Source organism: Pygocentrus nattereri, chromosome 23 (assembly GCF_015220715.1).
Source record: "Pygocentrus nattereri isolate fPygNat1 chromosome 23, fPygNat1.pri, whole genome shotgun sequence".
NCBI lineage: Eukaryota > Metazoa > Chordata > Actinopteri > Characiformes > Serrasalmidae > Pygocentrus > Pygocentrus nattereri.
The window spans coordinates 2,389,901-2,402,344 of record NC_051233.1 but is presented as its reverse complement, the minus strand read 5'-3'; the positions used below and the strand labels follow the sequence as shown (position 1 = coordinate 2,402,344).

General features: G+C 39.0%; 1 protein-coding gene across 1 annotated transcript in view; it reads left to right on the top strand.

Annotated features, from left to right (window-relative positions):
• LOC108415256 (protein INCA1) overlaps window positions 1-11,665 on the top strand; it is an 11,914-nt gene extending 249 nt beyond the window's left edge. Inside the window, exons 1-6 of the mRNA XM_017688272.2 lie at window positions 1-51; window positions 3,353-3,454; window positions 4,701-4,743; window positions 5,854-6,014; window positions 6,894-7,035; window positions 10,817-11,665. The exon at window positions 1-51 is cut by the window's left edge and continues 249 nt beyond it. Of these exons, the coding sequence (XP_017543761.1) occupies window positions 1-51; window positions 3,353-3,454; window positions 4,701-4,743; window positions 5,854-6,014; window positions 6,894-7,035; window positions 10,817-10,978 (661 nt within the window). The 3' untranslated portion in view covers window positions 10,979-11,665. The remainder of the gene's footprint in view (window positions 52-3,352; window positions 3,455-4,700; window positions 4,744-5,853; window positions 6,015-6,893; window positions 7,036-10,816) is intronic.
• Window positions 11,666-12,444: the final 779 nt, after the last annotated feature.

Sequence of the window (12,444 nt, the reverse complement as noted above, 5' to 3'; positions counted from 1 at the left end):
GCAGAACCAACCGGACACGGAGCGGTGTGATCCATTTCTCTCTTTCGCCACGTAAGTCATTTTAGTTCATTGTTGTTGTTGTTTTAATAATCTTTTTATTGGGTTTACAACCAGACAAATAACACACAGCAACAGCGAAAAGACAAAAGGACGAAACAAGACCGTTGTAAAAAAAAAAAAAGGGAAAAAAAAATAAAATTGCTAAAATCTAAATAAATAAATACACAAAAAACTAAAAGAAACAAACAAACAAACAAAAAAAAAAATCAAATACCAGTGTCAGTCATTCAAAGCAACTTGAAGAGGATATTAAACTCATAAGAAACAGTGACACATAAACGCGTATCAAAATTTTTAGTAATCACTTCAAACCCTGAGATATTATTTTAAGGGAGGTCCAATGAAGACAACTTGTCTAGGTATTCAAAAAAAAGGGTTCCAAGTGTTCTAAAATCTTTGGATGGAACCGACTTAACGCTTCGGATCTTCTCCGTTTTCACCACATTACACAAGCCTGGGATCCACATAGAGGGAGAAGCGGGACCTCTAAAGAACAGGTTTCCCAGCAAGGAGAGTGGACATAGACACAAACCTCCACAGATCTCAGAGTGGGTGGTTCGGGGAACACACTGAAGACGTTTGGTTCAAGAGTCCGACCCAGTATATCAGATGAAGACCGCAAAATCTCAGACCAGAATGAGTGCAGTGAGGGACAGGACCAAGAAGAACGCAAATGGTCTGCTACTGCTTGGCGACATCGAAGGTCGGATCAATATGCTTATATATATTCGAGAGTCTGAGTTCAGCAAAATGGAAACGGTGAACAATCTTACACTGAATTAGCCCATGTTTAGCACATATAGAGATTCTGTGCACCTTCTGCAATATCCCATCCCAAAGTTCTTGTGAAACAGGTTCCTCCAGCTCTGATTTCCAAAGGGCCTTGATATGCTCTAGGGACGACATTCGTAATAAATGGATCTGTCCGTATAAATGACATAGTAGGCCTTTAGGAAAGGGGGATAATTGGAAAAACCTTTCCACAGGGGATGCAACCGGTAACTTGGGAAACTGAGGAACTGTGTTCTTTACAAAACTACGAATATGAAGATATCTAAAAAAAAAAATGCAGGTTGGGTAAAGTGTATTTATCGACCAGTTGTTGAAAATGTGTCCTCCATGTATAAATCTTTAAACCGTTTGATCCCCAGATTGGACCAAACCCCAAACCCGTTATCCATCAGTGATGGAGAAAACGCAGGATGCCCAGTGATGGGACACAAAGTGGAAAATAACTGTAGGCCAAATACTTCTGAAATTGGTTTCCAAATTCTCAAAGATGATTTATCAATAGGGTTCCTTAAGTAGCTTGAATTGGGACCTTTAATTGATGAGCGCAGCTAGAGATGCAGGTTTTGAGGCAGAGGCTCTCCAATTTTTTTTTACAACAGTGAAATAAGATATAATTCACTGTTTTCGGGTCAAAACCTCATATCTCCAAAATCTTAACTTTACAGGAAAAAGAAAAAAACATAGTGTGATTTTAATGTAAGTCAATGGAACCAGACGTCTTTTCTTGTCATTTTGGGCCGCTTCTTTTGGTCCGTTTACTATGAAATTCACACACAGGAAAGGTGAAGATGCAAGGAGTAGAGGTCGTAAAGGTGGATGACTTCAAATATCTTGGGTCAACCATCCAGAGCAATGCACAGTGTAGAAAAGAGGTGAAGAAGAGGGTGCAGGCAGGATGGAGCGGGTGGAGACGGGTGTCAGGGCTGATGTGTGACAGAAGGATAGCAGCAAGAGTGAAAGGGAAGGTTTACAAGACAGCAGTGCGTCCTGCTATGATGTCTGGTTTGGAGACTGTGGCTCTGTCTAAAAGACAGGAGGCTGAGCTGGAGGTGGCGGAGATGAAGATGCTGAGATTTTCGTTGGGAGTGACCAGGATGGACAAGATTAGAAATGAGCAGATCAGAGGGACAGTGAAGGTGGAGCAGTTTGGAGATGAAGCCAGAGAGGCCAGGTTGAGATGGTTTGGACATGTGTTGAGGAGGAATAGTGGATATATTGGGCAAAGAATGTTGGAGATGGAGCTGCCGGGTAGAAGGAGAAGAGGTAGACCTCAGAGAAGGTTTATGGGTGTAGTGAAGGTGGACATGGAGATGGTTGGTGAAAGTAGAGGAGGCAGTGGATAGGAGAAGATGGAGGCAGATGATCCGCTGTGGTGACCCCTAAAGGGAGCAGCCAAAAGAAGAAGAAGAAGAAGAAGACTATGAAATTCACACACAATGAAGTTAAAGAGCAATAGGGAATTACAGATCATGTCAAAAACACGAGGTTTTGTTCCGACAGCAGCGAGAAGGTAATATTACTTGTTCCCGTTCCACCTTAAATGGTGCAGCAGGTCTACTCTGGCGAGTGAGGCCCGAGGATAAAGAGGACGGCTTCACCTTCGTGAAAGTGCAGAACTACGCCACCTGCTGGTTGCGCTCGAAATATTTTTGAACCGCCGTTCATTTCGCCGTAGGGAATTTTTGACATCGTATTAGAAAGCACTTAAAGCTAGAACGTTTGCGAAACGGTCATTTCGCGACCGAACAAACACAGTAACAATAAATAAAACGCAATAGCACGATATTGTGCTAAGCAATATAACCGTAAATGAGCAAAATGTAAATGAACTACAAATCCCATCGCTCAGTGCCTGCGCCGCTGGGCAGGATGTGTAATAGTGATGTCATCCACGCGATAGATTTTGTAGTCCGTTTAGCTGAAAAGCTAATTTTCAATGCTCTAACCACCCGTACGGATGTGTATATATATATATATATATATATATAATATATCCTAGTACAGCTATAACTGTTACTATGTTATCGGTTTGCTTTCAAATATGCGATTATTTCAGTGTGTCTGGGAACAATATTCTTATTTTAACGTTTTTATTGCAAAGCTTGCGATGTGAAGAGTTTTGCTTTGTAGTTAAACTAATTTTAGCTTCATTAGGATGTCTGTGGAAGAAAAAAAAATAAAGCTAGCAGATATGAGTGATATACGCCATCTATACATTAATAATGTTTTCTATCATATATTGTTAAGTATGTGGTTCACGTAAATGTTTGTGTATGTTGATGTGTGGTTGAAATACGTGTCACATATTAAAAATTTTTCAGATAAGTTGGCATTTATGTCGCATAAATGTCCATATGTGACAAATATAAGCTGCAGTATAGATGAATTCATATATGATAACGTGTGTAATGCTTTTGAAATCCATATATTGTCATGCATCAGATTTTCTTATAGGTGCCTTCATTCACATTTATTTGTGAGTTTGTTCCGCCCTCTGCAGGCGATCAAGAGCAGTACACCGTCATTGGGAGAGCAGCTCTCGGCCTCCAGCACTCAGCCTGTATGATGATGCGTTTTGGCACAAAGTCCTCCAAAGTCCCAGGTACGACTGTGTGTGTAAAGTTTACAGGATATTGTTTAAAGTCATATACAGTTGAGTGGTAATCAGGTGCACGTATTCACAGTTAGACGTCACAGTTTAGCAGTGGTGGAGTTAAAGTCGAGACCCCCAAGGTAAAATATTCCTCCAGTAAAAGTAGAAGTTCCTCCCTTTAGACCTCCACTTGAGTAAAAGTACTAAAGTATTTACCTTCAAATGTACTTAAGTATAAAGTAAAAGTACTAAAAGAGGAATTCTGGCTCTGATGTCCTGTTATCATTTTTATAACCAGACTGGCTTCATGAACTCATTTCAGGTGAAAGTCCTCCAGCGTCTCTCTTGGTAAACCAGTCTTTTAATAGAACGTCATTAATTAGTGACGCTGACGTCTATTAAAATGATCAGAAGCACAAAACACTGAAGGTAAACAGTTTCCATCAGGGAGAACCGAGTGGCTCTGAAATCACTTTTTACACACAAGCAAAGTTTCAGTTTCAGATTTATTTACAACTTAGTTCCAAGTTTAAGTTGAATAAAAACTGGCTTTAAACTCAGGATCACAGATGAGCTCCTTTACTATGTTGATCTGTAGGCGTCTGTTCATAAACATAAACCAGCCCAAACTCATTTACTATAAAATGAAATGGTGTTTGTAGAAATTCAGAAAAAAGCCGCGTCAGTCTCGACTGCATATGTGGACATATTTCTATATTGAGCTCTATTTACACAAAGTTAGGTTAGTTCATCATTTATGTTGAACAGACTCTCCCAAAGTTTTACGCTGCTGCGCTGACGTTGAACCGCGTGCTGCACTGGGTCGGTATGACCAACAGGTCAAAACCAGCTCTAAACAAAGTGACCGCTGGGCCCTGATTGGTGCTCTGGCTTTGCGCTTCTTTCGTTTTGACATGTGACGTTTTTATACACACAGAAACCAAAAGGAACGACAGATTTCTCAAAATGTAGGAGGAAAAAGTCGGATATTAGACTCTGAAATGTAGTGGAGTGAAAGGAAAAAGTCCAGAACGGAGAAACTTCAGTACAGATACACCAAAAATACTAAAGTACAGAAACTAATTACATTTACTCAGTTACTCAGTTACTCAGTTACTGTCCAGCACTGCAGTTTAGATGGACTGCTGTGTTCCTGAGTTCTCATTGTTAATATTTGAATATATTGATATGAGCTCTGTACTCAATAAAGTGTTCAAAGACTCAAAGAGCGTGTTTTTATTTTGGGATCTTTCAGCTGTGATCCATTAAATGAGCTCTTCGCTGCACCTGCTGAGCAGGTAAGAACAGTTTCCTTATAAAGAATCACTTAATTTAATAACATAGTTCTGATCAAAAGTTTGGAATCACTGTCATATTAATAATGTTTGCTGTTTTATTCAGTAACTTATACAGTGTAGATTGAAATACTATACACTATAAACCCGACAGAGTTTTAATAAGTTTAATTCAGTATTTCAGGTTTACATCAAGAAGGTATTAAATGATAAGTAATATACTGTAATTATATATTTACAGTAATAAAGGTTTAAAGAAGAAATCAACAAATTAGCACTTTTATGTTAATGTTATTAGATTTTTATTCTGCATGATAACATTGTTAGATTTCTATTCTGGGTAATAAACTGTGTATATATTTGTTCAGAATATTAACTTTATTCAGGTTTTGTTCTGCATATGAATTTTATTAGATATTTATTTTAGTTATTAATATTAGATTTAGATTTCTGGTTAATAATATTTTAATATTTTTAATATATTTGTTCAGAATATTATTTTTATTCAGGTTTTATTCTGCATATTTTAATTCTAAAATGTTTCTTGTTTTATTGGATATTTATTCTAGTTATCAATTTTATTATATTTTTATTTGGGGTTTTAATATGACTAGATTTTAATTTTGGCTAATAATTCTATGAGATATTTATTCTGGGTAATAATATTCTGCATATTAATTTATTAGATATTTATTTTAGTTATTAATATTATTTGTTTTTTATTCTAATAACTATATTCTGAGTATTACTTAAGTTTGAACTTTACTAGAGAAATAAATTTTACAAAAAGTTTATTCTGGATTAGAAATTCCTTTTGAACATGAATTTTATTAGAAATCCATTCTGAAGTAAATTTTGTTTTTTATTTTTAATGTGATGTTCTCATGTGGTGATCTTCAGAATCGTCGCTGCAGCCAGACTGAGATTATATTATTAAAAAGTGATTCCAAGCTTTTAAAATCAGTGATCAAAGAGTTACAGCTGCTGTTATATCATACAGTGTAGTCTGAAATATGATAATAACATTATAATAATAGAAACCAGGCATGAACGTGTTTTTAATGGCATCTGTGCGTAATAACAGGCGAGAATGTGATCTGTTTACCTGGTCAGGTGTGTGGTCACTCTGGAAGCGGCTGCCTGGAGAAGCTGCCCTCTCCAGCAACGCTGATGAGAAAGAAGAGGAAGAAAAGAGGCGGAGATGCAGAGAGACACACCCCCGTGGTTAAACAGCATATAAGAGAGCTGAGAAAAAAACAAAGCATTATAGATGAGTAAGAGAGAGAGAGAGAGAGAGAGAGAGAGAGAGAGAGAGAGTGGGATACAGAGAGAGCACAAAATAGACAGGGAGAGAGAGACAGATGGAGAGAGAGAGAAAGAGACAGAAAAAGAAAGAGAGAGAGAGATAAAGATAGAGAGAAAGAGGGAGAGCGAGGGTGAGAGAGAGAGAGAAAGAGACAGAAAAAGAGAGAGAGAGAGAGAGAGAGACAGAAGGAGACAGAAAAAGAGAGAGAAAGAGATAGAGTGGGATAAAGAGAGATGGAGAGAGAGACAGATGGAGAGAGAGAGAAAGATAGAGAGAAAGAGGGAGAGAGAGGGTGAGAGAGAGAGAGAGAAAGAGACAGAAAATGAGAGAGAGAGAGAGAGAATGAGACAGAAAAAGAGAGAAAGAGAGAGATAGAGTGGGATAAAGAGAGATAGAGAGAGCACAAAATAGGGAGAGAGAGACAGGGAGAGAGAGAGAGAAAGATACAGAAAAAGAAAGAGAGATAGAGTGAGATACAGAGAGATAGAGCACAAAACAGAGAGAGCAAAAGAGAGTGAGAGAGACATGAAGAGAGACAGAGAAGGAGAGAGCAAAAGAGTGAGACAGATGGAGAGACAGAGAGAAAGAGAGAAAAAGAAAGAGATAGAGTGAGATACGAGAGATAGAGAGAGCACAAAATAGAGAGAGAGAGAGAGAGAGAGACATAGTGTAAAGTGGAGAGAGTGAGAGGTAGAACCATTAGTGTTAAGATGACCAATATTACTATTATTATTAATATTTTTAGTGTGTGAGTTGATCTCCAAATACACTCCTCCTTCTTCTGCTTCCTCTTTTTCTTCTTCTTCTTCTTCTTCTTATCGTTGTTGTTGTTACTGTTGTGTCGCAGGTTGATGGGGGAGAAGAGGTGGGGCAGCTCGGTCAGTTGGCGGTCCGAGGGGAGGTGTGAACGTGCTGAAGAAGAGCAGGACGTCATCCCGCAGGACGACCACCATCACTCACTACTCACTGACAGCCCCATCAGCCGGGAGGTCAGAGTTCATTTCACTAAATCTTCAGCTTATATGGCTTTTCCTCATTATTACCAGAGAAGTTTAGAGGGGAGAATTTCCAGTCTGTTTAGAGTAGGTTCATTACGTCAGAGAGCGCAAACAGCCAATGAGCTCAGCTCTCAGTAGCAGTAACACTAACCAATCAGCTCTCAGTAGCAGTAACACTAACCAATCAGCTCTCAGTAGCAGTAACACTAACCAATCAGCTCTCAGTAGCAGTAACACTAACCAATCAGCTCTCAGTAGCAGTAACACTAACCAATCAGGTCTCAGTAGCAGTAACACTAACCAATCAGCTCTCAGTAGCAGTAACACTAACCAATCAGCTCTCAGTAGCAGTAACACTAACCAATCAGGTCTCAGTAGCAGTAACACTAACCAATCAGCTCTCAGTAGCAGTAACACTAACCAATCAGCTCTCAGTAGCAGTAACACTAACCAATCAGCTCTCAGTAGCAGTAACACTAACCAATCAGCTCTCAGTAGCAGTAATATTAGGTCCTGCCCGAAACCCGCTTGCTGTATAAAAAAGAAACATACAGGTGAGATTTCTTTACTTTTTTAGTGAAATACAAACTTCTACTTTCTAAAATTGATTGGAAACAATTTTAACTTTCTTTGTTTTTAGATGTTTAGTTCCTTTCACTCCCATTCACTGGGGACTCGCTCGCGGGCGCCCTCTGCTGTTTTGCAGTCCTGTTTTTGATATATAACGGGGGAAATAAGAAGTGGCTCCTCGAAAACCAGCTCTGTTGTTACACCTGTAATCCAACGCCCTGTCTGCTCCACCTCCATTTGTGGCACATGTGTTTCGCCATAATGAGAGCTAAATTTTAAGTACAGAGAAACATACAGAACTTTACTGAACCTTTTTGTCCATCCAGCATCAGTCAGCGTAAGAACCAAAGTTTGTACAGCTGCAGTCTTCTCTTTTTATATTCTTCTCTTTTTATATTCTTCTCTTTTTGGATGCCTTTGGTCACAAACCAAATGCAGAAGCTCCAAAGTGAGCGGCGTGATTAACAGTAAAGCAGAACGGGAGCTGAACCAGAACAGCTGAATGAAATTAAACACAAAAAAGGAACTAAATGGTAATAATGAGAATGAAACTGAGGAAAGAAGTAGATTATTTTATTCACCGATATACTGGAGTAGAAGTAGCATTTTGAGTAACTGAGTAACTTATAAGTTTTGTAGTAGATACTGATATACAGTGGTGCTAGAAGATGTTTCAATAACAATAATAATATAATGATTTATGATAAGATAATATGATATAAGTTAAACTTATATAGGGAACAAAATCAGGAAGGAGAGGAGTGAAAGTGCTGAGAAAAGAGGTAGGTTTGAAGCTGAGCTTTAAAGGAGGAAAGTGAGGGACTGTCACAGAGAGATTGTGGTAATGAGTTCCATAGTTTGGGGGCCATAACGCTGAAAGATCTGCCTCCAACGGTGACCAGTCTGAAACTTTGGGACAACTAGACGACCGGTGCTAGACCATGCAGAGATTTGTAAGTTAGCAGGAGAACTTTGTGAGAGTGAGAGAGGATTCTAGCTGCTGACTTTTGTAAATCCTGACGAAGGCAGATTGTTTTGTGAAGAACACCAATGAGAAGGGAGTGGCAGTCGACTAAGCAGGATGATGTGAAAGCGTGGACCAGAGATTCGGTGTCTTTTTTTTTATGAAGAGGTAAAGGCGAACAACATCGCGGGGATGGGCGGAAAATGTCTTGGTTCGAAAAACTCTTCAAATTCGTTAGAACTCATGAAAAGTCCTAAAAAATAAATAAACCGAAGCCAAATAAAGCAAACAACACACAGTCGAGTATTTTTTAACTCAATTATTGAAGGAGGTGATCCAGCGTAAAAAATGTTGGAAAAGGATATGAAGCAATGCTTTCTGTAACTGCTGTGACGGGTTTGAGCAGCAATGACCACAACCATTCCTGTAACTGTATTCCTTGCAGGAATTCTGCCTCATCTCAGTGATGTTGGTGGACTTTCTTGCATCCAGATCCTGCCATAACATTTCTTTTGGATTAAAGTCTCGACTTTATGCAAAGTTTCTTCTGCGTCTGGTTCTGTGGTAGCCTTTAGGATTGTTATCTTGCTGAGAGACCCACCTTCCGTTGAGCTTCAGTCTCGGAGATGGACACCCTGATACAATCCTGGGGCTGCATTAAAGAAGCCTCCAGTATTTATGTCTTAAGTACAGATCTGACAGTTCAGGTAAGATTTTTCACAAATTTACATTTCAGAAGCAAATCTGATCTTAAATTAGGAGTTTTATCTTATCTTACGGCATCTCATCTCAAGGTATAAAATCCTATCTTACTCAATCAAAGTCAACTCAGTCAACTGTCATGTCTGTTACCTAGCAACCAACAATACATACGCAGCTGAAATGTAAAGACATAATTAAAATAATGCAACATTTGTAAGCTATAGCTACTGTTGGTCAAAACAAAACTGAAGTGCGAAAACTGGAGATTAAGTATATTGTGAGAGCGCCCCCTGCTGTTTGTCAGAGCATCGCCGCCCTGCAGTTTCAGTCTCCATTTCCCAAACCCTTTAGACGAGCATGTTCCTCCTCCTAATAAACAGACACATGTTCAGCTCCGCCTCCTCATTATTCACCACCATCACTGTAATATTCTATCATCAACATTAACACAGGAAGGTGATCAGAGGGGCGGTGGAGTTCTGAGATGTTTAAAACGCAGAGTTAGAAAAGAAAAACCTCTCCCAGTGAAAGCCGCGTTTTACAGTAGGAATAAATGGAGCTCATTATGCTGGTAGTGAACTACGCTGCCTGACTCAGCCGCCTCAAAACCAGAGAAACGGGCCTTAAACAGGAGTCAGGTCCCTGCTGGGGTTCATCCTAAAGTCAGGACAGGATTTAAGAGGGTTAGTCCAGTCAGGATGTTTGTATGACGCTGGTTTAATCTTGAGTTAATGATGAGCTTATGAACTGTTCTGTAATAGCTACTGTCCTAAATTCAGTCCTAACTGAAGTTACCATGGTAACTAAACAGATAAGATTTCAGAGTTAAGATGTTTCTGTAATACAGCCCCAGAATTCATAGATCTATTAATGATAGCAAGCTGTCCTGGACCTGTGGCAACAGAAAAGCCCCAAACTGTGATACTAGCACCACAGTGTTTCACCCTGTAAGACTAAACTGTCCTGTTTTAGGACATTTTAAGACATGTGGGCCTCAATATGATGAGTCTGTCCAGTACTGTTAAAAATATGTTGTACAAATGAAGGAAAATTATTTATTTAATTTTTAAAAATAGCTCAACTAGCAGGTTGTTAGTTTTGAGGTGACATCAAATGAATGTATAATTCTAGTATGTCATTCATCCTTCAGAGCTTTAGTTAGGAAGTGATGTTTCTCAAGAGAAAAGCTTTTATTTTTTCTATAGAAATGAGTGAAGTACAACCACATGACATCACAGTCCCACAGTGGCGTCCTACTAGTAGAGGTCACTTTTTTAATGAGCAAAACATTACATCATATTTTAATAGTATTGGACAGACTCACTCACTCATTTTAAGCCACACACGTTTTTCTGGAAATTAGCTAAAAAGTAGCCACCATGTTTTTCTGGAAAAGTAGCTAAAAAGTATTGCACTACTTTTCAAAAAGTACCTTTCAGGTGGTTAAACAGTGTATAATGCTATTTTTAGTTTTAGAGTTATAATTATAGCTTTTTCCAGTTTATAATGAATGCTGTGTGATTTTCTGTGTTCTAGAATGTGTTCAGTGGCTATCGGCAGCTGCTTGACCTCGCTCCTGGAGGAAATCCAATGATGTCCTTCGCTGGAACGGCGCACAGAGAAGTTCGGAGGAACTGGGAGCAGCCTGGCATGTCCAATGCTGAATTCTGGGGGTTTGGCTACAATATTGAGGAATAACAGTGGTTTACAAGTACTGTCCACTTTATTAGAAACCCCAACCTTGTACAGCTGCTGTTGACCTGATCATTTTTGGGTGGAGGTCCACTCTCAGCTCAGCGTAGCAGTTTTTGCTGAGGGTTTTACACGTCAAGGGTTGATAACAGACCACCGCCCAAAAGTATCTAGGCAGGAGTGGCCCTGTGGTCAGAAACTGACCACTGGTGAAGGGCACAAAGTCTACATCAGCAGGTGAGCTGCAGTAGGTGAAGGGAGTGGTTTCTAATAAAGTGACTGTTTAACTCTTTAACGTTTTACTTTCTAAGTTGCACTGAAATATTTTACCATTTTGACGTTGATAAATGTTAACAAACATTTTATTGATGTATTTGCGACTCACACAGTGATATTAACTCTGATATGAACTAATATTAACTGATATTTTTGCCTGTATAATACCTCAACTACACATTTATCTGTTATATTTGGCTAAATTTAAGCTGCAAGAATGATTGCGGCTTGTTGTTTGTTATATTTTTTGTGTTTACAGATGATGTTCAGTATTTTATATTTTCTAAAACCTTACAGTTTTGGCTCGGTTTGCATGTACAACAAATTTTAAAACTGCATTCCTCAATCTCTTTAAAAAGATTTAAGTCTCTGCTTTGGCAGTAAAAAAACACAAAATTCAGTAAATAAAAAAATGAAAAGCAGCACTGCTGTGTCTGATCCACTCGTACCAGCACAACAAACACTAACACACCACCACCTCGTCAGTGCTACTGCAGTGCTGAGAATGACCCACCACCCAAATAGTACCTGCTCTGTGAGGGTCCATGGGGGTCCTGAGCACTGAAGAACAGGGTAACAGAGTATCAGAGAAACAGATGGACAACAGTCTGCTCACAATATTCTTCAGACTGATGGAGAATGTGCTGCAGATGGTTCTATAGATAGAACGTTTTGAAAAGGGTTCTGTGCAGCATCAAGAATGGTTCTTACATTGATTGAAGATTGACATTGTAAGAGTAGAAGAACCTATTTGGGTGCTATATAGAAAAATGTCTGTAGAACCATCTACAGGACATTTTCCATCAATCTGAAGAACTATTTCATGATGAAAAGGGTTCTCCGAGTGTTCTTGGGTCTATATAGAACCATTTTCTTTACTAAAGAACCCTTCAAGAACCATCTTTTTCAAGAGCATAACGAATAGATTTAAGATGATTTCACTTGCCAAGATATCCAGTGTAGACAGTTGCACCACTCAGGATCACAGGAGACTCATTTGATTTACAAGTGCACATCCAGGGGGCGCCATTCCTTTCTTTTGCCCCAGATTCACTAAATCCACCCCTGCCCCTGAGGTTAAACACACCGCTGACCTACTGAAACAACCTGACAGAATATATGAAGATAATAAAGCACTTTGTGAGGTCAAGAAGATCAAAGAAGTGCATCGAAAAATATCTGTTTTCAAGTGGACT